The sequence below is a fragment of the Dendrobium catenatum genome, unplaced genomic scaffold, assembly GCF_001605985.2.
Source record: "Dendrobium catenatum unplaced genomic scaffold, ASM160598v2 fragScaff_scaffold_621, whole genome shotgun sequence".
Lineage (NCBI taxonomy): Eukaryota > Viridiplantae > Streptophyta > Magnoliopsida > Asparagales > Orchidaceae > Dendrobium > Dendrobium catenatum.
Genome location: NW_021319083.1, coordinates 28147269 through 28174818, shown reverse-complemented (window position 1 = coordinate 28174818; position 27550 = coordinate 28147269). Strand labels below are relative to the sequence as shown.

General features: G+C 37.9%; 1 protein-coding gene across 1 annotated transcript; it reads left to right on the top strand.

Annotated features, from left to right (window-relative positions):
* The first annotated feature begins 224 nt into the window (after window positions 1–224).
* Window positions 225–26497, top strand: LOC110111793 (SH3 domain-containing protein 3). The gene is made up of 10 exons (XM_020843803.2): window positions 225–415; window positions 3104–3226; window positions 5613–5682; window positions 5780–5928; window positions 21750–21851; window positions 21975–22172; window positions 22266–22328; window positions 22401–22508; window positions 22591–22665; window positions 26107–26497. Exons 1-10 carry the CDS (start codon window positions 356–358, stop codon window positions 26224–26226), a joined length of 1068 nt encoding a protein of 355 aa, XP_020699462.1. The 5' UTR covers window positions 225–355; the 3' UTR covers window positions 26227–26497.
* Window positions 26498–27550: the final 1053 nt, after the last annotated feature.

Genomic DNA, 27550 nt, shown 5'->3' with positions numbered 1-27550 from the left:
TTTGATTATTACTTTTTTACTAATTTTTTTAATTATTTTTCAAAATTTTGGTGATTAAAAGTTATTGGTTTAATCCTATCTAATAATATGTGAGAATTGTAAAAAATTAATACACTATTTTCAAAAATATTTATAATATTTAGAACAAACTTAAAAAAAATATATATTTTTTACTGCACTAACTTCACAAGTATCTAATGAACGACAACTAGTAAATCCCGCGTCGAGTCTTCTGCTGTGCTCGCATCACTTGCAGAACTCGAGAGAGAGAGAGAGAGAGAGAGAGAGAGAGGAATTCAGGGATTTTACATATCTGCTTCGATTCGGGTTCTTACAGGGTTCAGTGGTGATTGCAATGGACAAGCTAAGGAAGCAGGCGAGCAAGCTGAGAGAGCAGGTCGCGAAGCAGCAACAGGTGATCTCCATTGCTTTCTGTCCAAGAAATAGATCGATGCGAGTTGAATGATTCGGTGGGAAACGACATATATCGTGAATGTGGAAAACTTCGTCGTGGCTTATTGTTTTGGTGAATGCTGGCTTGTAGGGATTGTAGGGTTTTGATTATTTTATTTGGGAAGGGAAAGATCGTGTTTTTGTCTCGTTTGTCTCAAGTTCTTCTTTTGCTATTTTTATTTAGTAATCGTGAATATTTTTAATTGTAGTTTTATGGTGATTCATTTCTGGTTGTGAAGCGATATGCTTCTGCATGTGTATTACAGAAGCAAAAATGTTAGATTGGTGCCCTATATAGCATTTTCAGCTGTTATTGCCTTAAACCTTTCTCTTGAAAGCTAATGTTGGCTGGGACTTCTTTGTTTAATGAAAATTTGAAGAAATCACATGAAAGCTAACTTTTTGGGGCCAGCCGGGATTTAGGTTAAATCTTGCCAAACAGTTTTTTAAGCCACAAAAATCTTAATACTTTCTTAAATCTTCTTCTTTCCCCCTATTTTAAGCTTAGTTTTGGATTTAGTAAATCCTCAGGCATGGAGGATTTAAGAGACTTACACTTCTACTCGATTTGCTTCTTCTTCTCTTTCATTATACCCAAAAAATTTGAAAATATCTGCAAACATTTTATAAGGGCTTAGCTAAATTTAGCATCTATCATGCCAAATAGTTTATTAGCTTTTAGGATTTACTAAATCCAATTTGAATTAATTCCTACTTGTAGCCATTTAGGATACATTTTGTTTGGATCAATTGAAGGAAAAGCAAATTCATTCTTCTCTATATTAAGTGTTTAGGTTCAATGTAATGAATATTAACAAATGTTCTTTTTCATTGACAGTCTCTTACCAATCCTAGTGAAAAATGGAAAATAAAATTTATAAGATCATAGTTGTGATTCCCATGTCCCTCAAAAGAAATAAAAACACAATTTCTCATCAATCAAACAACAAAGAAAAAACCACTGAATTTCTCCTCGACAAAACAATTCAGTAAAAGCTAATTTCAAATAAATTCCTTTATCATTTCCACTTCGTTTCATATTTATTTTCAATCTTTCAATTCTGTCAATCAAAACAGAGGCTTAAAGTCAATAAAGTTTGCTTCCATAATTCATTCTATTTAGAAACCTGCAGCAATGAAAATGCTATCAAGCTTATTGTATTTACTTTGCAGGGATTTACTTTACAATAAATTTGCTTCACCTGAAAATTGTATTAACTACTTGCCTGTTTTTTGTGGTGAAGGTAATAATACTTCGGTGTTTTTGTTTGATTTGTAGTAGCTGCATTTACTTTTAGATTAAGCTACTTTTTTTTATGAATGATTATTAGGTTAGTAATGTGCACATTGAGGAAGATGCTCATGAGAGTATATACTAGTGTGGTTCTTTCTATGCATTATTGTTCATACAACAACAACAACAACAACAACAACAAGCCTTTGTCCCACTACGTGGGGTCGGCTACATGAATCCTTTTTCTCTACTGTGTCCTGTTAAAATTCAAATTCTCATTTAAATCTAATAAAGAAAGATCATTTCTAATATTTTCTAACCTTTTTAGGTCTATCTCTACCTATTATTGTTCATAGAATGTTAAAAACATCTTTTACACAATAATATATTCTAAATACACACCAATAAAAACACAATTGCATACCTTCCTCTACATGCTTGTTGCACATGTGATTATCAGTTCTTTTTTTAGCCCACTTCACAAAATTGTTGCCAAGTAAATGCAGTTATTTTGCTGCGTTGGTTATATGCTGTTGTTTGAATTACTTGCATCTATTTCACTTGAAAGGCTTAAGAAATCTGTCAGGAATTGAATGCATGAAAGGAAAATTGAATGACTGAAGCATGCATGAAAAATACACTTGGTTGTTCACTTTCCTTGATCTCTGATGCTCCAAAGGTGAATTATTCCTTCATAGGAAAAGAATTGAAACTGTTTTTGATAATTGTAATTTAACAATATCTTAGTATTCTTATTATCCTTATGCACAGACTGCATGTTTGATTGTATTGGACTTCTTGTACAGGCATATTGCCAATGATTGTATGGTATGGTGGTTTACAATGAATTTGTGATGTTTTTTTTTTAATTATAGATCGGTGTTAAATGCAATAGCTAATTACTTAATATATGGTCAAAAATTTCAGTTGATGTGGTAGAAGCATATCTTATGGATCATGGAAATTATAATATTCGTTTCAAGTAGAAACCCTCTAAATTTTACAAACAAGCTCTGACAACATGAAAATTAAATTTAACTAGCTATATATATATATATAGAAGCCAATGAGCACATATGTTGTCCCTTTTCTGTTACCTCATTCTTTGGTGGAGGATGGATGGAATTGATAGAACTAGGAGTTTAATTTATAAAAAGATACTTAAGAAGCTTTATGTTTTTGTTTTGTTGTAACTTTTAAAAAAATATGATTCCGAATCCCGTTTTCTATGCTTTAGAATTTATATTTATATATTCATCTTCCTTGCATCCGGACATCCATCAAATAGGCGTCTTCCCTGCATATAGACATTCATTCATCAAACAGGCAAACGTAAATACTACTGACAAATAAGTGTGCATCCTTGATATTGAGTGATTATCTAAGACTCAATTTATTATTTTTATTTGGTTTCAGGCAGTGATAAAGCAGTTCAGTGGAAGTGGTTATGAGAGTTCTGATGTGATGGTAATTGACGAGGTTGAATTGTATAGACATCAGCAATTGGAGAAATTATACAAATCTACTCGTGCAGCCAGGGTAAGAAAGATCAGGTCTTGCTTTCTATACTCAGTGTGTTCTGAAAATTTTTTGTGCAAAATGAGCCTTGCCCAAATATATTTGATCCCTAGAGGACCATTTTCCTTCAATTTATCGTGCAAAATGAGCCTTGCCTGCTGACTTTGTCATTTACTGTAGAGTTAATTGAACTGAATCAAATGAGAATTGCCCTGTGAACTTCTTGAACAGTCCTGGTTTTTTAAGTCAGTCTAGTTCCCGTTACAATTCCGGTTTTTAGGCTAACATTAGACCAAGGACATCTGTTACGCATAACATTGGACCGGTCCCAGCTGGACCGGTCCGGTTCTACGCCCGGCGGTCCAAAGCCGGGCGGAACTAAAGATGTGGAGGAGATGGTGGCCAGGTGTGAAGTATGTCAGAGAAACAAGTACATGGCCATGGCTCCGGGAGGCTTACTACAACCATTGACACTTCCAAACAGAGTTTGGGAGGAAGTATCCATGGATTTCATTGATGGCCTACCAAGGTCGGAGGGGTTCACAGTCATTATGGTGGTGGTTGACAGGCTTAGTAAGTATGCACATTTTGTTCTTCTAAGACACCCATACACTGCAGTGTCAGTTGCTGCAGCTTTTATCAGGGAGGTGGTGAGACTACATGGGGTGCCTGAATCAATTGTGTCTGATCGAGACAAAGTGTTCCTCAGCCAGTTCTGGAGAGAGCTGTTCAGGATGCAGGGCACAGTTCTAAAGAGAAGTACAGCCTATCACCCACAGACAGACGGACAAACGGAGGTGGTAAATCGAAGCTTGGAGACCTATTTGAGGTGCTTTGTCTCTGAAACCCCACGATTGTGGGCAAAGTGGCTGCCATGGGCTGAGTATTGGTACAATACCTCATTCCATTCCGCTTCCCAGATGACCCCATTCAAGGTACTATATGGGAGGGACCCTCCGCACCTAGTGCACTATGGAAGAGAAAGCACACCAGTATCGTCTGTGGAGCAGTACCTAGAGGAACGAGACAAGATACTGGAAGAACTAAAGAGACATCTGTTGCGGGCACAACAAATCATGAAAAAACAGGCAGACTCACACAGGAGAGACATGCAGTTTGAAGTGGGGGAGAAGGTGTTCCTAAAACTACGACCCTACCGGCAGAGGACAGTGGCTAGAAGGCAGAATGAGAAATTGACACCGAGGTACTTTGGCCCTTATGAAGTGTTGGAGAGGATTGGAGCAGTGGCATACAGATTGAAGTTACCCCCCTCAGCCACTATACATCCAGTGTTCCATGTGTCTCAGTTGAGGAGAGCCATTGGGGAGCATGCAGTGAGTGTAGAACTACCAGCTACTATGACGGAAGACTTAGAAGTGGTTTTAGAACCATTAGAGCTTGCAGGAGTCCGAACAGATAAAATGGGCAACAAAGAAGTACTGATCAAATGGAGAGGCCTCCCTGATTTCGACGCTACATGGGAGCCTTTTAAAAGAGTGAAGGAGCAATTTCCTTCTTTTCACCTTGAGGACAAGGTGAGTTTTTGGGAGGGGAGTAATGTTACGCATAACATTGGACCGGTCCCAGCTGGACCAGTCCGGTTCTACGCCCGGCGGTCCAAAGCCGGGCGGAACCCGCCGATCGCAGAAACAGCGGACGAAGGAGCGGGCTAGGCAGCTTTCGAGCGTTTCGTTGGAGGGAATTTTTGAATGAAGAGGGTGTTTATGTAATTTGTATCTTTCCTTTTGCTTTAATTAGAGAGTTAAGAGAGAATTAGGGGTATCTTGAATTTGAATTATCTTGAAATCTAGGGTTTGGTGTGCTTGGGCTCTTGGCTTTGCCAGAGATTGTCGGAGAGTTTTTCCTTCCTCTCGAATTGAAGGAAAGTTGTATCTTGCAAGTGCTTTTCATCCATTAACAAAATAAAAGTGTTTGCATCATTTCCTACGTGCTCTTCTACGTTTTTCCTCTCCGAGTTCTTGTATTTTGGCTGTTTTTCTGCTGTGGACAGTAGTTTTCCCTTGGATCCACTTGGTTTTGGTGAGAAACACTTGGAAAACCAAGTGTTTCCTATCAACATCTTAGGAGTGAGCTAGATGACCCCACTGTATTCTAACTATTGGTCTTGCAATATGCAGAAAGTAATTTGCATCGCCTTTTCTTAGTTGAACTAGCAAAGGTTTCTGTGCAAACAAGCACAAGTTGTAAGTGTGCTGGGCAATCTCTGATCAGATAGTGTACTCTATCTTTTTGTCTGTTGTTTTTTAAAAAAAGGGATTTTGAACTAGGTTTAAGACATTTTTTTCTTTACTGTCAGGTTAGCTAGTTTTATTTTGTACATATATCTGCATTAATTGTCATTTTTAATCAGTATTTGCAAGTTTTGACATAGAAAATATTGCGTCAGGATTTCCAAAAGGATGTTGTTAGAGCAGGTGAAGTCTTTGCAAGTATTGGTCATAGACATATTGAAGCTGGTGATTACTTTTAAAAATTTTCTTTCTTTAAGCTGCAATTACCTCCTGACATTGCTAGTTCTTTCTGTACTTAAGGCCTTATATCTATGATTATAAGGGACAAGATTGTCAGAGGATTGCTTCAAGTACGGTGGTGAGAACTATGCAAGTGATGGGACTCTAGCAAAAGTTGCATCTTTATATGGTGGTGCTTTAGTAAATGTGGAGAAAGAGTATGAAGAATATAATAAGCTTTTAATTACACAGGTATGTATACTTATTGTGTTCTTTAGAAGTTACAAAATAGCATGAAATACTTGATTTCACTTGTTCTATGCGTTTTTTAATATCAAGTTGAACCGTATCCAATTGCAAAATGAACAGGCCTTGTTTTATGGTTCTTTCTTTTTGGCCTTGAACAATGTAAACATGAAATTATTTTGATTGTTAAACTTTCTACTTGGAACAGTGAATGTTAAACTGTTGAGGATGCAACAACTGTCTTCTGTCAAATATTGGGATAATGATAGCCTTCGGACAAATATATATATATATATATATATATATATATATATATCCAAATGCTTAGGGAATCACATCTTTCTGTCAACTTTTTGGGGCTTGAGAGAGTTAATGAAGAAACATGGGATTAGCTTAACCTATTGAGCTTCTGCCTTCTATCATGCTACTATAAGTTTCTGGGTTTTATTTTGGATAACCAAAGTCATTTTTCATGCAGCTTAGTTAAAAAAACAGGGAACTTTGAAATAATCTGAACTTGACAGAGTGATGAGAAGCCTATCTTGTTTCACACGTTTAGAAAAATATCTGCTCTTCTCCTATAATACTATTTCAAGTTTTCAATGTTTTAATTTTGGAGAACTGAAGGCATTTTGCATGCAGCTTAGTTCAAGAAACCAGGCACACTTGAAATAGCCTCAACTTAACAGAGTGATGAGAAGCCTATCTCGTTTCACGTTTTTAGAAAAATATCTTTTGTACCATAGTAACTGGGAGTAGTTTGGGTTTCCAATACATGCTTGGTTTTTCAGTTTTATGAGGATGATTATTTCATGTTACTGGTTAATAACTAATAGCCGCACATGCCAGAATTGTATGTTACCCATGCTATTATCACCACATAACAGACGCACATATCTTGATATATGGAACTGATTGCAAGGGAACTTGATACATGGTTAAAATTACTTTGCCTTACTTTTTATTTATTATCTTTTCAATAGTTCCATAAAGAAAAGAAAATAAATTAAAAGCTTGTATGCATCACAGGGTTCCTCAACTTCCCTTTTTTCAATCTAAGCAAACTCTCTCATAGTCAGTCATGATAGAACCAGAGATCCATCAGAAAACCATTTAACCAATACAGTATTGCTTGTTCTCATTCTTGGTTTACATTTATTGGATCAATGCCTAAAGTTCATTCTGCTTTCAATGCATTCTATCTTGATGCTTAAAACAGTCTTACCTAGTAGTCTTGTTACTACTTTTTGAGGAGATAATATAAAACTATCAATGACCAACTGCTGGTTCCTGTCAATAAAAGGTAAACACTGAAAAAGTTAAATAAATGATATGGAAAGGGATAGTGGCTTTTTTATCATTTTGCTTGAACGTATCTTGAGAACTGTCACATGCTAAAATATTTGTGGTAGTGCTGAGAGAGTTTAGCATATTTGCATTGTACGAAATAAGTTGAGAGCAACAATCAAGACATGTAAGCTTTTTTATGTGAAAATGGAGGAAGGGGAAAACCATAGCGCCTAATTGAAATAATTCAACAATTCTAAGTCAAGGATTACAAAGGCTTGTTTTCCTTCTCACTCAAGAAGGCCTTAATGCTATGTATTAGACAACAACTATTAAAATATCTTATATGGAGGTAGTGGAAGCCTTGGAGCATCTATGTTATTACGTGATGGTGAGTAGTCGACTTGACACCGGATTGGAGGGGGCTCGACGAATCCACGTCGACGATCCGGTGGCGGTTGCCGGACACCACTCCAAGAACTCCTTGGAGCAAGAACCACCACCTAAGAACAATCTTAGGTTATAGAAATTCACAAGAGAGTAAAACTCTAATTTTATTAATCTCCAAATCTGCCATTACAAGCAATTGCTACAAGTATTTATAGACAACTAGGCAACATAAAAGGCTACATGCCATAAAAGAAAGTACTACTCCTATACAACAATATATCTACCAATTGGAATTAAAACTAGCCTGAATTTAAACAGGATTGATTAGGTTAGCTCCGGCATCATACTACCGGGGTAGGAGGAACTTCAGGCTTATTGGAAGATGTCCGGGTGGCCACCATAAGAAGGTGGATTTGGTTGGCTAAACTGGTCTGGATAAATCCAATCGGTGTCAACACCACTGCATAAACTACACTGGACTCTAGAACAAGTCTTTTCACTGCTTCCGAATTGTTGATTACTACGACTTGCCTGTAAGGATGTAACCTCGCAAAACTCACATTGCCATGGACCAACGAGATTTTTAAGACTACTATAACAATCCAAGCGAACAACAATCTTGCAGCCTATCCCATCTTTTATGTCACCTTTTGGCTTATCTCCATCTTCATAAAGTAGTTTACTTGGAACATTCCTCTTATCAGTGATGGCAAGCGCATTTATTGCCTTAACATGAGGAATATGCATGCATAACTGCAGCGGGGCATCCATCCTGCTCTGGTCATCGTCATACATGGGCTTATCAACATCAAGAACTTCAAATAACATGTCGCATCGTAAACATCATACACAGGTTTATTGTAGAGAGGCAAAAACGACAATTTTGGCCACGGATCTTCAAATTCTTTGAAGCTGAACTCGATCAAGGGTGGGGTGGAAGAAATCTGATCATCTGCAATGCCCTCGTCGTCGTCGTCGATTCATAAGGATTTAGTTGGAACAAAGGATCTTGAATCCGTCATGGAAGCATAATTGTCCCGTGATTGGAAACCATCAAAGTCTTGGCCGATGGTGCTCCAGTCTGTCCTTCGTTCAAGCCTTGACAACCATCGTTTGAGTTGTGCAATTTCTTATAGCAGATCTTTAATTTCTGCATCTTGAAGTGGTCGTTGCTCAGTTTCATAAGGCCACATCTTATTCTGTTTAGCTGCTAATTTCAAGACCAATAATCAAATTAAATGGTTCTTAGTGCGTAGAAGATGCAGACAATGATTTTCTTGGTTGTTGTCCAGGAAAAATATGGCTGGTTACAGAGGTAAAATTTGGCTATGCCTAAAGAAGATGCTCTGCCTGGGACCACGCTCACAAAGGGGAAAGAAGCTCTCAGTTTCTGAAGCTTTTCGGCAGTGTCCGTTAGATCCACATGCGAACCAGCATCAATAGCCCTTGCCGCCCTCCGACAGCCCAATCAAGTCCAACGTCCGGTCTCCCTACTCCGTTGCATATCGCATGTAAAGCTCGAGACCACACGTCCGATCTACAGGGCTTGGCAAAGACGAAGATGACTTCAGCTTGTGAGCCTAGTACTTGATGCCGGATCGCCGAGGATAACACAACCAAAATAGAGAAGAAGGATCTTCTTCTTGGTTCCAGCTCGGACGCCCTGCTCGCGTATGTCAACACCACCGGCTTGTTTTGCGCGATCTCCCACACCAATTTACTCTCGGACTCCTGTAGCACAACAACGCCGAAGATTTAAAATCGTAGATCAGTCTTGAAGTCCTAGGTGATCTTTGCACCAACTACTGAAAGCAAGATAAACCCCACGTTCCCTAGCTAGGTTCACGAGCAAAGGATGGATGACGCTTTGCTTCTTCTTGATAGCTGACGTAATCTTGAATATTGTAAATGACGTATGAAAGTAAAGGTGGCGTTGGTGGCAGACTCCAACATGCAAAATCTTGATATTCTAAATTCTTTAGGTTGTGAATCTTGAAAACTGTAGAAATTCTAAATGCAAAAATTTTGGATGCAGAATTCTGGAAAAAATGAAATTATGGAAGAGTCATAATTATGGAAAGAATGTAAAAACTGTGGTTGACTCCACGCTCCTTCCCTACACTCGTTTCTACGGACAGCTGAACTCGGTTTCTTCACCACCTGAAAAATCAATTCAGGATATAGAAAGAAAAACAAAGGATGCGCCAAGAAATGGCTTCTTCTTCTAGATCAGATAACTCAAAAGCTCTCCCTGCCTCGTCGGCAACGCCAGCATCTTGCCGGCTCTGATACCAAATGACACCGGATCAGAGGGGGCTCGACTAATCCACGTCGACGATCCGGTGATGGTCGCCGGACACCGCTCCAAGTTTTTTTGGAGGAAGGATCCACCACCTAAGAATCACTCTTAGGATACAGGAAAACACAAGAAAGTAAACTCAAATATTATTCATTTCTAAAAATCTCCCTCATTACACTTAATGGCTATGTATTTATCGACAAACCATAGCAACCTACTAGGCTAGACAAAACATGGGCAAACACTAATCCTATATAGCCATATAAACTAACAAATGGATTAAACTATCCTGAAGTTAATACAATTAATGGCTCTGCTTTGGCGTGTAATGATTCCACAAGTATGGTTTGATGTGTAAAAGCTTGCGGCTGTGGCTGTTGTAGTTGGACAAAAAGCTAATGGGTTGAAGGGCTTAGGTTGGCAGTGTGAGAGAGAGGAGGGCAGAAGGAACTTAGGTGAGTGTTCGAGAGGATCAGTAGTGAAAACGTTCAGCCTCCAGAGACTTCATTCCATTCTCTTTTAATATAAAGTGATTATGCACAAGGGCAAGCTGAGATCGCTGAGGTCGTACGTTAACGACGTGGAGGGATCACCCAAAGTGGCCGCCAGACATCCGATCGCTACGGCGAGGTAATGCAAATTTATTTGATTTGATTATTTTCTTTTTTTTTTCTTCATTTTTTTCTTTGTAACAAATATTATTAATATAATGAGTAATAATAATATTTATTATCATAGAGTTGGTAGACATCAAAATAATTATTTTTCGCATTGATTTTTGTGTCAATTTCTCAAAATTCGTTCTGAATTTGTATTGAGATTCATGTCGATGTGCGTGCATGATTTCAAATGAGCAAATTTATAGTCCTTTTTAAGCGACTATGATGTCTTGAATTCAACGTCGTAGTCTGTTTTGTATTCGGAGGTCATTTGGTTGATATCGTGCGTTTTTGTTTTTGTCTCCGATTTTGCTCTTTTTCGCACATAATTTGATATGTGGGTCAACAAATGCCCTCCAACAAATATGGTGTGTTTGGAGCACGCCATGCTTGTTGTGTTGTTGTTGGTTGCCTTTGTAATTTTCTTTCATATATTTAGCCTTTCTTGACATTGGTTTCCGATACATTTTTGCTCTCTTTTATACAGGGAATGATTCGTTGGCGGAGATCTGACGACGTGACTCCTGACGAGCCTAGTGAAGCCGCCATTTGGGAGGCCATTGATAGACATGATCCTCTGGGTATTGCTGACATTTGTGACTGACTTGAGCAACACGAGGATATGTTGCGGGGCCGCGACATTTTCCACAGTTTTTTCTCACGTTCTCCCTTGCTTTCTGTTCTTTCGCAAGACTCCATAGGCATTTGATAATCCTGCTAAGTGGGTCACCAATATCATATTGCAATGTGGGGAATACAACCCTGTGGATAGTATCATTGATCAGATTAGTTGGGGCATATGTGATATTTTACAACCCATGGCAGATACTCTTGAGCCTGTAGGACGGTCGAGGTTATTGAGTCACTGCCAGCTGCATTCAAAGACATTAGAGTGGCCACGTGACTCTACAAATAGGCAGACACAGAGTCCTGTTGTTGGGTACGTTTGTTGATGTAGATATGTGTTGAGGGCTCAAAAATATACCCTTCAAGAGGCTGACATTTATGATGTTGTATATGTCTCTCTATTTGACTTTGGACGTATATCATCTTCTTGGGCCCGCGGATTGGTGGAGTTTTGGGATAGTGGTAGCAATACTTGTTGGGTAGGGCTAGATGAGCTAACAGTGACACTTTCAGATCTACAAAAAGTATCAGGATTATCCATTGTTGGAGGCCATTTTGAGGAGTATATTCCTCCTGATGTGGAGTTATTTCATATGACACATTCAGCAGATGGGAGCAGGAGGGGTAGATTAGTTTTGTCAGATGTTTACCAAGCTTTCCTTCGCCATTACCGTCAGGTGTACAGATCTTCTAGTCTGTCGATGCGCTCTATGGCCACTATGCCAGTGAACACCTAGGTTCATAGCTTTCTTCAGGACAGTTGTATGTCTATCACTGTCGCATCATTGTATGATCCTTTTCAGCCTGGCCTACGACCCAGAGTTTTTTGTCAGAGGAGACTACAGAGACTTCTTCAGTTGGTTACAGGTCCCCCGCATTGCCAGACATTGATGAGGATTTGCTTTTTGCAGGATTCTTAGCCACGTGGTTGTGCACTTTTGTTCTCTCACTTAGGGTGAGATCTGCACGTTGTAGTATTTTCCTAGCAGCTAGTCAACTTTCTCAGGAGCGACGTCTTTCTTTAGCTCCACCAGTGCTTGCTAGGATTTTCAGGACTCTTCATGTAGCTTATGAGGCGAGTTCTCTTGAGCTACGAGATCTGGTTTTACCGTGGCATTACCTGTACGGCTGGGTCCATCTACACATCAGAGGTGCTTTTTCTTGCCTGGAGTGCTCCCAGTACTTCTTGGAGAGGGGATACCCGACAGTCATGCAGTTGGCACAGGCTACCTCTACTTTGGAGTTAGAGCGAGTATGACTTTTCTTCTTCGCTCCGCACAGCTGGTAGTGGACCGTTTCGCTGTGGTTCATCAGTCAGATGTTGTTGGTTTTTCATTATACCTGAGAGAGCAAGTTATTACTGATGGACTTGACGGACAAATGAGATGTACTTTACTACAGAGTAGGAGCATTTTGAGAGCAGATGAGTACTTTGCCAGCATGCTCCTAGGCTGGCTATATTATCGTTCTGGCTAAGTAGGAGCACTTTGGAGTCAGAGCACTTTTTGACTCCCGAGGAGGTATCAATGGGCCCTCGGATGTTATGGATGCATCGTTTCTCTGTTCGGCTGATATCCCTCTAATATTACAGTGTTGCCAGAACGATAACATAGCCTGCCTGGGCGCATGCTTGTGAAGTACTCAGCTGCTCTCAAAGTGCTCCTACTATGTAGTAAAGTACATCTCCTCTATCTATCAAGTCCATCAGTAATAACTTGCTCTCTCAGGTAGGATGACAAACTAACAACATTTGACTGATGAACAACAGCGAAACGGTCCACTACCAGGTGCGGAGCGAAGAAGAAAAGTCGTACTCGCTCTGACTCCAAAGTAGAGGTAGCCTGTGCCAACTGCATGACTATCATGTATCCCCTCTCCAAGAAGTACTGGGGGCACTTCAGGCAAGAAAAAGCACTTTGATGTGTAGATGGACCCAGCCGTACAGGTAATGCCACGGTAAAACCAGATCTCATAGCTTAAGAGAACTCGCCTCGGAAGCTACACGAAGAGTACTGAAAATCTAGCAAGCACTGGTGGAGCTAAAGAAAGGCGTTGCCCCTGAGAAAGCTGACTAGCTGCTAGAAAAATACTGCAACGTACAGATCCCACCTTAAGTGGGAGAACAAAAGTGCACAATCACGTGGCTAAGAATCCTGCCAAAAGCAAATCCTCATCAATGTCTGACAATGCGGGGGAATTGTAACCAACTGAAGAAGGCTCTGCAGTCTCCTCTGACAATAAAACTCTGGGTTGTAGGCTAAGCTCAAAAGGATCATACAATGAGGCGACAGTGGTAGACAAACAACTGTCCTGAAGCAAGCTACGAACCCAGGTGTTAACTAGCATGGCGACTTAGAGCGCATCGACAGACTAGAAGATCTGTACACCTGACGATAATGACGAAGAAGAGCAGGGTAAACATCTGGCAAAACTAATCTTCCCATCCTGCTCTCATCTGCTCAAGTTGTCCTACAAAACAACTCCATGTCAGGAGGAATACACTCTTCAAAATGGCCTTCAACAATGGGTAATCTTGATACTGCCTGTAGATCTGAAAGTGTCACTGTCAGCTCCTCTGTCCCTACCCAACAAATATTGCTGCCACTATCCCAAAACTCCACCAGTCCGCGGGCCCAAGAAGAGGGAATCCGTCTAAAGTCAAATAGATAGGCATATACAGCCTTATAAATGTTAGCCTTTTGAAGGGTATATCTGTGAGCCCTCAGCACATATCTGCACCAACAAACGTACCCATTAACGGGACTCTGTGTCTGCCCAACTGTAGAGTCACGGGGCCACTCTAATGTCTTTGAATGCATCTGGCAGTGACTCAATAACCTCGACCATCCTACATGCTCAAGAGTATCTGCTGCGGGCTATAAAATATCACACATGCCCCAACTAATTTGATCAATGGTACTGTCCACAGGGTTGTACTCCCCATATTGCAATCTGATATTGGTGACCCACTCAGCAGGATTATCAAATGCTATGGAGTATGGTGAGAGAACAGAAAGCAGGCGAGAACGTGAGAAGAAACTGCTCAAGTCTGTCACGAATGTCAGCAATACCCCGATGATCATGTCTATCAATAGCCTCCCAAATGGCGGCCTCACTAGGCTTATCAGGAGTCACGTCATCAGACTTCCGCCAACGAAACATTCACTATATAAAAGAGAGCAAAAATGTGTCGGAAACCAGTGACAAGAAAGGCTAGATGCAAAAAAGAAAATTATAAAGGCAACCAAGAACAACACAACAAACATGGCGTGTTCCAGGCGCACACCATATTTGTTGGGGGGCATTTGTTGACTCATATATCAAATTATGTGCGAAAAAGAGCAAAAATCGGAGAAAAAAAAATAACGTGCGACGTCAATCAAATGGCCTCCGAATACAAAACGGATTGCGTCGTTGAATTCAATATGTCCGAGTCGCTTAAAAAGGATTATAAATTTGCTCAATTGAAATCATGCATGCACATCGACATGAATCCCAATGCAAATTCGAAACGAATTTTGAGAAATTGGCACAAAAATCAATGCGAAAATAGTTATTTTGATGTCTTCCAACTCTATGATAATAAATATTATTATTACTCATTATATTAATAATATTTGTTATAAAGAAAAAAATGATGAAAAAAAAAAGAAAATAATCAAATCAAATAAATTTGCATTACCTCGCCGTAGTGATCGGACGTCTGGCGGCCACTTTGGGTGATTCCCTCACGTCGTTAACGCATGACCTCAACGATCTCAGCTTGTCTTTGTGTACGATCACTTTATATTAAAAGAGAATGGAACAAAGTCTCTGGGGGCTGAACTTTTTCACTGCTGATCCTCTCGAACTCTCACCTAAGCTCCTTCTGCCCTCCTCTCTCCCACTGCCAACCTAAGCCCTTCAACCCATTAGCTTTCTGTCCAACTACGGCAGCCACAGCCGCAAGCTTTTACACATCAAACCACACTTGTGGAATCATTACCGTACGTCTCTACTTGACGAATCCGTAGACACGACCTGCCCGTCAAGACTGGAAGTCAAACCCGCTTGATTGGAAGGCACACCCGCTTGATTGGAAGTCACACCTGTTAAGGGGATTTGAAATCACCTCCAGATTCGCACCTCCGTCCGCCCCAAAATTCGCAGGTCACGTGAAAGTCTCCAACAACGTGCAGATCGGAAGAAGCATTAAATCCAATTGTTGTGAAGGTAAAGTTTTATTATTTTCTTCTTTGAAATTATGGGTAATTGAATTCTTTGATTGTCCATCATCACAAAAGACAAAAGCAAATTGCCACCTTCATCAATTAAGCATTGGTTGCTTTGAAATGTGAAATTTCAATCATGACGCCTCCACTATTCTTTCGGTAGCATGAAGGAAGATAAAATTGGGGAAAGGGGAAGCAGAAAATCTCATTGGACCATGAGATTTAGCAGTGCTTAAATCTTTTGAGAGGATTTAGTCTAAGTTCGGCTCATAATAATCTTGAATCCTGTATAATTTTGTTTCAAAATCCCTCAAACCGAGTTTCCCTCAGCTTTCCGATTTCTTTCATAGAGACAGGCTTGCACGTGATTGGTTTAGTTGCTTTAACCACCCATGATGTTTCATGTCTTTTCCTGTTGGATTATACTCCACTTAATATATCATTATCTGGAGCATTGGGAGCACAAGTTATGAAATCATATCATTATTAAGCAGGGAGAAGTATGAATTTGAAGGCTCAATATACTATTGTATGTCCAGCACACTTTTGTTTTATTAATAGAGTTTCACATTCTCTGGTGAAGAAGAGCATGACGATGGATTTGATATCATCTAAGGTATATTGAGAATTCATCAGATTCATCATTCTGTGTGGGACTTCCATTTTCTTGTTTTCTCGGATCATTATGATTTCTCGTCATCTGTTATTGACGAGAGTAAATGAAGTAAATCCTGCTCAAATTCTGTTTAAGTTTGATTAGTTTATAATTAATTTTAGATTAAATATAATTAATTATGTTAATCTAATTAATTATAAATTAAATGTAAAAAAAAAGAGAGTGGGAGAAGGGGATCCCTCTTGTGAAGTTCTAAATTCCGCCCTCAATGTGTTTGACGCGTGGGTGGACCCCCTATAAGCGTTCTTGTAGCACGGTGGGGGGAAATCCGGTGCGATAGGTGCGACGAGGCGGGTAAGCCCTATACACGCTCTTGTAGCGTGGTGGGGACATTCCTCGACCTCGATCTTGACATCAGCACTGCCGACACTGCAACGGAAGGTATAATGTTTCAAATCTTATTCTCGACATTCATGGCGGACCGGAGAACCACCTATATGCGCTCTCGTAGCACAGTAGGAGGGAGTCTGGTGCGACACATACAGTGAGGTGGGTAAGCCCTATACATGCTCTTATAGCGTGGTGCGGAGAGCCACTTGTGTTCTCGTACGGTATTGTTGAAGGCCCCATACACGCTCTTGTAGAGTGGTGGGATGAAAAGATGTACGGCCGCGATGTCTAAGGACACCTACCATACACACTCGAGCAGCATGGTGGGAAGGCCCAGCTCCCTTATATTTTTCCCAAACAGGGGATACGTCGGGGTGCTGTCAAAATTTTCACTGAAGTGTATAGAGCTTGAGCAATATGAAAACTTCACTTGAGCAACAATGCAGAGGACCCATACTTGGACATGAATGCATAGAACTTGAACTAAATGTGCAGAGGACTTGTACGAACAACAGAGGACTTGGACTTGAACTGAACTACAAGAAATTGAATCCCAAATCCTAAAATGTATAATCAAGATCAAAATTCAAATGTCAAATAACAATTCAATGCATTCGAACAAATATAAGCAAACAAGCAGGGGACTTGTGACGAACAAGACCTCGATGTATACAAACAAGGAGCAATACTCAATTCATAACATCTGAGCAATCACAAACAAAAACCAATCATCAATACTTGAATACATAAGCGCACAATGAATGATGCTGGTTTATACAACGACAAATGTAGTGGACTTCTATAACAGTTCCTACGATGTCAAAAGCATTGTGCTTACAAGTAATAACAATTAACTGTAGAATGTACGAGTATCTCCCACCTGTATTAATGTGGGCCAAGATATGAATGCAACAATTATTTCAATGCATATGAGTAATGATATTCAATCAAGTCCAAATAATACCAATCTACTGTAAAGAGTATAAATGCCTTCTATATGCAAGAACGAAGAACTCGAAGCACAAGCAATGTTGCCTGTAGATTGAGATGGCAATATTGTCAATTGATAGTAGAAGATTCATCCTTGCAAGCAAGTATATCAAAACCACCTGAGATTAGTGAAAGGTGGATATGATACTGGTGTAAATGGCTCTCCTACGAACATTTCTAGGAGGTTGTAGTGGATACAATGGGTTCCTGCAAATGAATACGACCGCTTGTGGATAACAATAGTGGATATATAGTAAGTACAATGAACCACTATGGGCACAAGTACAGATGTCACCCACAATAACGGTGATTAAGATGCTGCAAATTATGTCGGGTATGAAGGCAACTCGATATACGAAAAAGGATACCCCCCCCCCGGCAGGACGGAAGGGATGCTTGAACAAATTAGAACTAAACTTCCTGATATTCCAAAGTTTCTTCTTGGTTATAACCTTAGGAAGGAAATGACTATGATATCCACAAACACCAGAAGTAACAAGTCTACTACACTAAAGAACTTGAAAGAGTCCATTTCAAAGCTAAGGTTACAAACTTCAAAAAGAATTCTCCGGTGAACGAGAAAGGGGAGTCAACATCAAGATGGTGAGATACCTCATGATATCCAAATAACACCACCATCGAATCCGCAACACTCGTATTAGCGGACAAAAGGCGTATATAAACCCTCAAATGAAAAGTTGTGTGCACCCAAATGGCAGTTACCCGCACAACTACAACTATTTCAAAATACCACTGTACATGCACCGTAGTTTTGTATACACATAAGTACACAAAGGGTATGACCAAACGATGAAATTTCCAAAACACCCGCATGGGCCCCGGCGAGCGTGTTATTGGTACATATGTGACGTCTAGAGATGCTACGCAGGTCAATAAGTGAATTCAAGTTCGAGCCCGATCATTTTATATGGATCAATAGGAGTTGACAGGGTTCGAACCAGCAATCAAATATACAGTTGTGGTGACCGGTGTATTTATTTTAATACATTCATATTAGGTCTTCAATGCTTATAATTGAGAAAATTCACTGATAAAAGTATAAAGCCTACGAAACTCGATCCTCCTAAGCAAGTAAATAGGAGTGGACATGGTTCGAACCATCGATAAATATGCGGCCACTAAGTTGACCGTAATATTTATTTTATATATTTATATTAGGCCTTCAAGCCCTTTAACAAAGAAAATTCACAAACAAAGGCATGAAGCACGAGAAACTCGATTCCTGTTGACTACCCAACAGAGTTGACAAGGTTCATCCATAAAATGAAAATATTTTTGGATAGAAATGACCCCAAACACCCTGATGATAGCTGTGTTGAACAAAAATCTCAACCGGAGGGGTCCAAAAATAATTTTAAATGCCTTCCAAACACCCACAAAATTCAAAAATCTCCAAAATCTAGATATTTAAAACTGAAATCAAACCATTAAACACTTAAAAGCAAATATACATCTATCCTCCACAATACTTTGTTGAGGTGGACAAATTAAAATTTACTTCAGCTCACATAGAGCCAAATGCCTGGTTGAAAATATCACTAGGATCCATTTTCAAACAATCTCCTACTAGTAAGGACGTGGTATGTGTCCTCTAATCGGCAGTTTTGCCGACAAATGACACCGCAGGATAAACGGTTATGACTCGGGGCCCTCTGAATTTAGTGGTTTTGCCGTCAAATGGCACTGTGAAATACCGGTTATGGTCAGAGTCAATACGTTCCTTAATGACATCAAATCCTTGAGATATGAATCAATAGAGTATGATTGATAGGGCACAAAGCCCTCTGTTAGCTAAAGGTGGATTCAAATTTGTCTCCTTAGACAAACATTCACCCTAGGTCTACAAGGTCCCCTTGGACGAAGCAACCCATGGTTGCCGACAAAGATCCTTCTATCAGGTTGGGTCGACTACCTCCTCTGACTAAGTAGACAAGGGACCACGATGGCCCGGGACGACGGAACCATGGGATCTTGATCGGGTCCATCATCCATTCCCCCACCATCCGCTTTAAGTGCAAGATGGTGCAATTTCTATTTTAAATATCAATTTTTCAAATCTTCCAACCATTCAAACTTTCAATTTTCAAACCCATGCTGCTACTATACGCCTGATAACACGTACTTTATACGTATCTGATTAACGACTCTTTAATCGAAAGTTCTCTCTCGTGATTGAGAGGGGTAATTAATTATAGGGGCTTGCTCCTATAGAAAACTAGAACTCAGATTATAAAGCCCTCGCAAAATGAGGGCGAAATCTCTGGGTAATGTCTTATCTACAAACCCATCTGCCTTCCAAAATTTACCCCGAAACTTAATTCGTTAAAACTCCCTCGCCGAAGAAAAGTACATCAGTGCGGGCGGAGGCCGGGGCCGAATTTTCGGATCCCACATCCACTTGAAGCAATCCAACATCCAAGTATGCAAGATTGGCAAGATCGGGAAGATTGAGAAGAATTTAAAAGATTACTAAGCAAATAGTCCTCCTTTAAATGCCTTATATTTGTTTTTCTAACATATAATTTTCTTAAAGTTGGTTGTCTCCTGTCTTAATCAACATAATTTGTAGAGTTTGAACAATATTAGAATAGCAACAATAGATAGCGGGTGGGTAGACATAATTGGTAGACATGGTTGGTTATGCTAACAATCTATATTTGAAGAATCCTCGTCTCAACAACAAAGATATACATCAATTTCGAATGAATAAGCTGCCTCGATTGCAAAAATAGTAGATTTAAGGTCCATTTGAATGGTTGCAACCGTTTCTAAAATTAATTGTGGAACTATTACTAGGAAAATATGATTTTTTGAAGCTGCGGTGGATATTATAGACTTTTTTCTCTAGAAAAGTCAGAAGGCAGCTTTCACTTTAATAGATCTTATTGTGAAAAGCTCCTCATCAAAATTTTTAAAAACAACAATAAAATTGTAGTCATATATAAGTGCGATATTGGCCTGGAAAGTAAAACTGTGAAAAATTCGTGCCCCTAAACCACTATAGGAACCATTTAAGCTGCAAAGTATGAGCCACTATAGGATCATATAAATCTCAATAATAGGATGATGTGGAGCAGTTCATATATGAATCAAATCATCCCAATCAAGGGCCCGTGACAGCAAACGATAAAAGCCACCTTAATTGTCCACTTGAAAATTAAACAGTAAGCCAACCAATTTATCATATCTGAGTTTATCCAGTGCATAGCTCCAATAACATTAAATAACTGAACAGCAATAGATAAATTCAATAGAAAATAAACGATAGGAATATATATATATATATATATTAGGAATATAAGAACCATGGGCTGAGCCAATAATAACAACCAGAACCAATGCTATCAATCACTTAATTGAACCAGACCAGAGGTTATGTGGACAAGAAATAGTATAAAAAAACAGAACATTCCATTCTCGTAGGCATATCAGCACAAGCATGTTCAATACATTGATTGGACCAAATAAAATTATGAAATCAAACTAAACTAGTATATTTTTTGCTCATTCATTTGATCGACTTGCAGATCTCTGCTACAGTCTTTGGTCTCTTTGGACATTTCATTTGACATTTGTCAATTCCTAATGAGAGAGATGTTATTATGGTTTCGTTCGGGGTGGATCTAGCTGATCAACATTTGAGTGATAGAGCGGAAACCCTCAGATTCTGTATAATAATCACGTTCTAATTTTTCATCAGCAAATATAATGATAATTAATAAGATAAAGTACCATAAAATCCATTCAATTTTATTCTAATTTACAATTTGGTCATTACTATTTAGAATGTAACAGAAAAAGCATTTTTTTTTCTAATTTTAATAACAAATTGATTATTTCTTATGAAAAGTATCAAATTTGTTATGATACAACATATTACATTAACTATCAATGATTAACCTAAGGGTAATGCAATTAATAAACGGATAAATCCATTGCTTGACTCACATTTTGCAAGTCCCGGTAAGTGAATTAAAAATTTAATAAGAATTTTAACGGTTTAATGATTATATTACCCTTTGATTTATCACTAGTATATAATGCAACAGTTTTCTATCACATATTTGATATTAACTTTGAAAAATGATCAAATTTGGAAATATAATAATTTTCCAGTCATTTTTGGAATGTGAATGGTCAAACTGCAAAGTAGAATAAAGTTTGATGATTTCTGTTGCACTTTACCCTAAATAATATTTTCTTTCACTTGAATACATTCGTGTACGTGTAAGCCTTGAAATTTGGGGTTTTTTTCCCCTCGTGTTTGTCTCTTCTATATGGAAAATTTTGAACTGTTAAGATTTTGAAATGTACTGTGCATGTATACGATGCTGTAGATTATGGAGCCTTTAAGAGCTATGGCTACAGGTACTGCCTTGGAAGATGCCCGCCATCTTGCTCAGCGTTATAGTCGGATGAGACAGGAAGCAGAAGTTCAGGTAAGGACTTAGTTCATATGCAGTTTAAAAAAAATATTGATGTAATTTCTGTGCCACTTTGTAAGTCGCATACTTTAATTTCTTTCATATCCATAGATTTAAATAATCCCAAAAAGTTAATAGGTAGGGGAAGTTTCTAGAAGGCAATTTCGAGTGAAAGAAATTCCTATTCTGGAAAACACTTCGAAGTTGCAGTCATCTGAATCTAAGATGCAAGATCTCAAGGCAAACATGGCTGTCCTTGGAAAGGAAGCTGCTGCTGCACTAGCTGCTGTTGAGTCACAGCAGCAAAGGCTTACTTTCCAGCGCTTAGTTGCTTTGGTGTGTATTTGATTTCACATCAAGCAAAATTGAATTCGTTCCGATGCAGGTTTTAACTTAACTATGTTTTTTTGTTGGTTGCAACCATTGAAGGTAGAGGCAGAAAAATCATTTCATTTAAGAGTAACTGCTATACTGGATGATGTTGAAGCAGAGGTACTTTTCACATTCTTCATTTACTCTTTTGCTAGTCCAGAAGTTAAAATTTTTCGCTAAAATTATTTGCAGATGCTCTCCGAAAAGCAAAGAAAAGAATCAGCCATTCCTTCAGCTCCTAACCATACAAGCCAACCAACCCCTAAACGTTCTGAGAAAGCATTATATTTTCTTGCTGAGGTAAGCTATTAATGGTCAGATGACTTCAATATAATTCTAGCTCTTAAGCTGATTTGATTATCTTTACTATTTGTTGTTGCAGGCATTGCACCCTTTCACGGCTATCTCGGAGAAGGAAATGAGCTTGGCTGTTGGCGACTATGTTGTAGTTAGGCAGGTTAGGCTCATCATTTTATACTTTTATACCTACTTAATTTTTTCAGCTTTCTTAGTAGATTACAAGAATGTTTTGTAGCATGTTTTGATTAATGTCAATGGAGGACTGAGTTGGAGCAATGGTTGTTTTGATTGCGTCTATTGTGACACATAGGTCATAGGTTCAAATCATTAATAGTATTTATAATGTTTGGATATGGTTACATATATCAAGTACTAGAAGCCCTATATTGTCAAGTGCCTCATATATTGTTTATGCCCTTTTGTATCTAATACGAATAGTGATTGTTTTTTAGTAGCATGGAGCTCCCATTTTGTACCCGTTGACATAACCGACCATTATGATTGTCACCACATTCACTGGATCATTATATGTTTTGCTTTTATTATATTATTATATGTTTATTTTATGAGAGGATTGTAATGAGGATGCTTTGTATCTTGGATCTCTTATGGATCATGATTCTTTTTTGGTTATTGGGTTGATGGATTATTGTGCCTAGTTTTTTCCTATGTATTTTTTCTCCATTTGGGTTGGACACCTCTTCCTTTTAATTGAAAACGACTATGTTTTGCTTTTCCTATAATTTTAGAATTCTCAATCATCATAAATGCCTCCATTTCCAAGGTCTTGGAATCCTTACCTTGCATTAAATGCTTTCATTTTTTTTCTTTTTTGTTTCTCTTTGAAAATGAAACCTAGCTTCTCTTCATCTATCTTTGTTGGCCACATTTGGACATGAAATTTTGGGAAGTTCAAATATTTTTTCGAGGCTATTAAAGGGAACTTATTTTAAACACAAAAAAGTGTCTAGTTTTGTGGTTGCTTGCTATTCTTATTGATTAAGGTCATCCTGTGGGTGATCTGAAGTCAGATTGATATTAGAATCATAGGTTCGAGCCTCATTTTATCATCCAACCTTTCTGATAGTAAGTGGATACAATTTTTTCGAAAGTAGCGAACAATAATAAGAAATTAGGAAGAATACACCAAAAGTCTTTTTATTGCTAGATATATGAAAGAAAACAGCAAGATACAATTGGATATTCAATTGGAGAGGAAAATCCGGCTCTCCCAAATCCCTAACCGGCGGCTAAAGCCCTCACAACCTAAGAAATTCTAATTTCAGCAAACTAAAAATATATTTCTCTCAAATCAGCTCTCTTTTCCTAAATAATTCCCTCTCAAATTTGAATTCAAATTAGATTTATTTTCCTAGTTAATTCCCTTCTAATTATAAATAAAACTTTTTTAAATAATCCCCCCTTAATTCCTCCTCTTCCCTAAATAATTCCCTCTTCGATTTGAATTCAAATTAGATCTCGTGCCCTATATAATTCCTTTCCAATTGTAATTAAAACATTCCTAAACAATTCCCCTTTGATTAAGAACCTTCCTAAACAACTCTCTCTTGATTAGGAAATTTCCTAATTCTCTATCAATCAAATCGGCCGGTCCATCACTTTCCTATTGATGCAACTTCTTTTTCCTTGGCTATCACCCCACAAACCTTTTTTTTTTTTTGTTGCTGTTCTCAAACAACAGTCTTGGTCTGTGTTACTACATTGTTGTTGGTTGCTAAAGTCCATCCATGTTTTATTATGCTGGTTGTAAACTCATCATGCTTGTTATTGTTTTCTAATTTCAGCATTGTTCTTGCTGTCTACAACAGTTTTCTTTATTGTTTTGTTGTGTTTGATTTGTTGGGTCAATAGATAGTGAAGTTTGACCATTATTTGATAAAATTTGGGTGTTATTAAAGCATTCTCTTGTTGTTCGTATTGCTTAATTTGTAATGTTTCAAACTTTCCGCTTTTGTTGGTCCCCACAATTGATCATATACTGTAAAGGAACTTGAGTACAAAATCTGGAATTGATTGCAACTTGATTTTATAAGTTACTCATGACCTAATGTTTGCTAGGTCTATCTTGAAGATCTATTTATTTTAGTACTTGCATTCATATCCACTTCGTTCATCTTGTTTTAAAATATTTAATGTTAAGCCCCCCTTAGGAAGCTTGAATATAGTTTTTTCCGCACATCCTTTATATTTGATACCTTAGAAAGGTTCAACTAAGGACTGATTTACATATTTAATAATAAAAAATCACAAAATAAGACCATGCATGGTCGTATGTTTTTTAAGATGAGCAATTGATTGAACACCATGGGGGCAAGTTGGTATTGTCATCTATCTCTGACTGATCAAATGCAAGGCTTAGACACACTATCCCACTCTGACGAATGTGATGGTAACCCTTTACTCGATTAACCGATTGAAGGAAAGCCAAGTCATAGGGTGCTTCATTCTATAGTTCTCTCAACATCCATGCTAGTTAGTACCGAAAGATGAGAACTTTGTTCACGCTAATGTAGGAGAGTACCTATATTATCTCCCACTTGTTAGTACCGATATTCTCCTCAATGAGGTATGTGGTGTCGAACACGTTTCAGACACGACACACGTTCGACACTCCTTTGATACGTATTAGACATGTCAAAGATGTGTTCAACTAAAAAAATATTAAAAATAAATTGGATGTGCGTGTCTTAAATGTTTATAAATAATATAATTTCTTATATTTTAAATTTTTATTATTAAAAAATATCAAACTTATTTTTTTTTTATTTCCTCTTAGAAACTCCAAATCAATTGCCCACACTCAATACCGTATTCCCCGAACATACCATTTTCATTTCTATCTGCAGGTCAGCTAGGATTTCACAACATCGACTCCTGACATTGTCACAACATCAATGTTTCAAAATAATCTGAAAATCAAAGTTTGACATCAGCAATTTTTACCCCTACAATGATGCCCCTTCACTGTTTTGACATCTCTTCTATGACCAATATCATCTTAACATAGATGACCGACGTTGTCTCCACATTGATGCCCAATGCCTAACTCTTAATAGCATTACCCTCTCCCCTCTCGACACTTGAAAAACGACATCGATGCTCAATTCTTGACATCCTATTGTTAATCATCTTAAGTACAAATCCAAGTTAAATAATTTATTATTTTTCAATTATTTTTAATATTCTACTTAATTTTTATAAATTATTTTAAGACATAAAAATTATAATACCGTATCAAATATGTGTCCATGTCCTATATTTTTAATAATTGACGTGTCCCGTGTCCATATCCGTGTCGCCGTATCTTTGCATCATAGATTTTGGTGAAACTACACTCCATGTTTCAAGGAATCAAGTCCAAATAATCAAAGGGATGCTCCACATTACAAGGAGTCGTGTTGAAGTGACCATCTCCACCATTAAAGAAAATCTAAGGTCTTTTCCATGTGGAAATATGCAAACTACATAAGATTAGCAATTGTTCCAGTTTTTGCTTCCAGTTTTTGCGAAGGACAAAAAGAACAAATATCAGTATTAAATATCATCATTTTAATATTTCTTTTGGATTGAGGTGCAGGTTGATCAATCTGGATGGTCAGAGGGTGAGTGCAAGGGCAAGGCAGGGTGGTTCCCTTCAGCTTTTGTGGAGAGAAGGCAAGATATCCCTCCAAACAAGGTTCTCCCCCACGACTTGTAACTGATTAGAAATTCTGCAGACTTAGGCTTCATTAGGGACGGTTTTTTTACTGCTTCTTAAAGCAGCTTTCTAGTACAAAACTTTTTATACTAAAAAACTGTTTTAAGAAGCAGTAAGAAAACCGTCCCAAATGATGCCTTAGGCTGCTTGATATGATTCATTTGTTATTAAAAAAAAGTACTTCTATTTGTTGAAAAACACGCAGTATGAAAAATAAATGGAAACTAATGCATTTCTTTCATTGGAGATGACTGATGAGATTCTTGTTGTATATGCAAGGCTTTCATTCATAAAGGTATTGCATCTGCATAGTAAATTGCTTGCATAAATAATCAATATGATTTCATGACTTTTTAAATGGGTTCATTTTAGGCTTCATTTGGAATTGCTTTTTTACTACTTTTTAAAGTGGTTTTTTAGCACAAAAATTTTAATTTTTGTAATAAAAAACTATTTTTAAAAGCAGTAAGAAAGTCATCTCAAACGAAACCTTAATCTCAAATGTTCTAAGATGATTAATTTCATTCTTAGGCTTCGTTTGTGATACCTTTCTTACTACTTCTTTGAGCAGTATTTTTTTTTTTATAAAAATTTTAATTTTTGTGCTAAAATGATGTTCTAATAAGCAATAAGAAAACCGTCCCAAATAAAACCTTAATTAAACAAGTTTCTAAGTTTTTAATGTTAGCATATTGAATATTTAGAGTCACCTCCACCAAAAAATGGTAATTAATGGGATTAATCCTTAAAAAGGTATAGATCGATACAATAATGATGGGAGTTTTATATATTAATATTTATATATTTTTCCCTGGAAAAGGTATTGTATTTAAGAATATGGAGTATTTCTATCTGAGTGCCCGTCTTTGCTCCTTTAACTATATGTGCTGCTTCTTCTCTTCAAATTTTTATTGCGTCCTCCCACCTGACGTAGAGATACGTCCTCCCACCACCAAAAAACTCAGTTTTTGCTCGGTATTGTTACGTATTATTTGATAATAACGAGGAATATAATCATGTGAAGACCTATACCGAGCAATACAAAAAAATACCAAGTTTTTTCTAGGAAAAACTAGGTATTTTTTTGTATTGCTCGGTATAACTCGGTATTGGTTTTCACATGATGATATTCCTCGTTATTGTTTGGTATTGCTCGGTATTTCTCATTTTTTAGCACTATTTTAGCTCTAGGAGGACGTATCTCTACGTCAGGTGGGAGGACGCAATAAAAATTCCCTCTCTTCAGGGCTCAGTGGGTCGAAATGGTCATTTTTTAGTATTAAAAATTTTTGAATTAAAAATTTTGGTTTCAAAAAATATATTT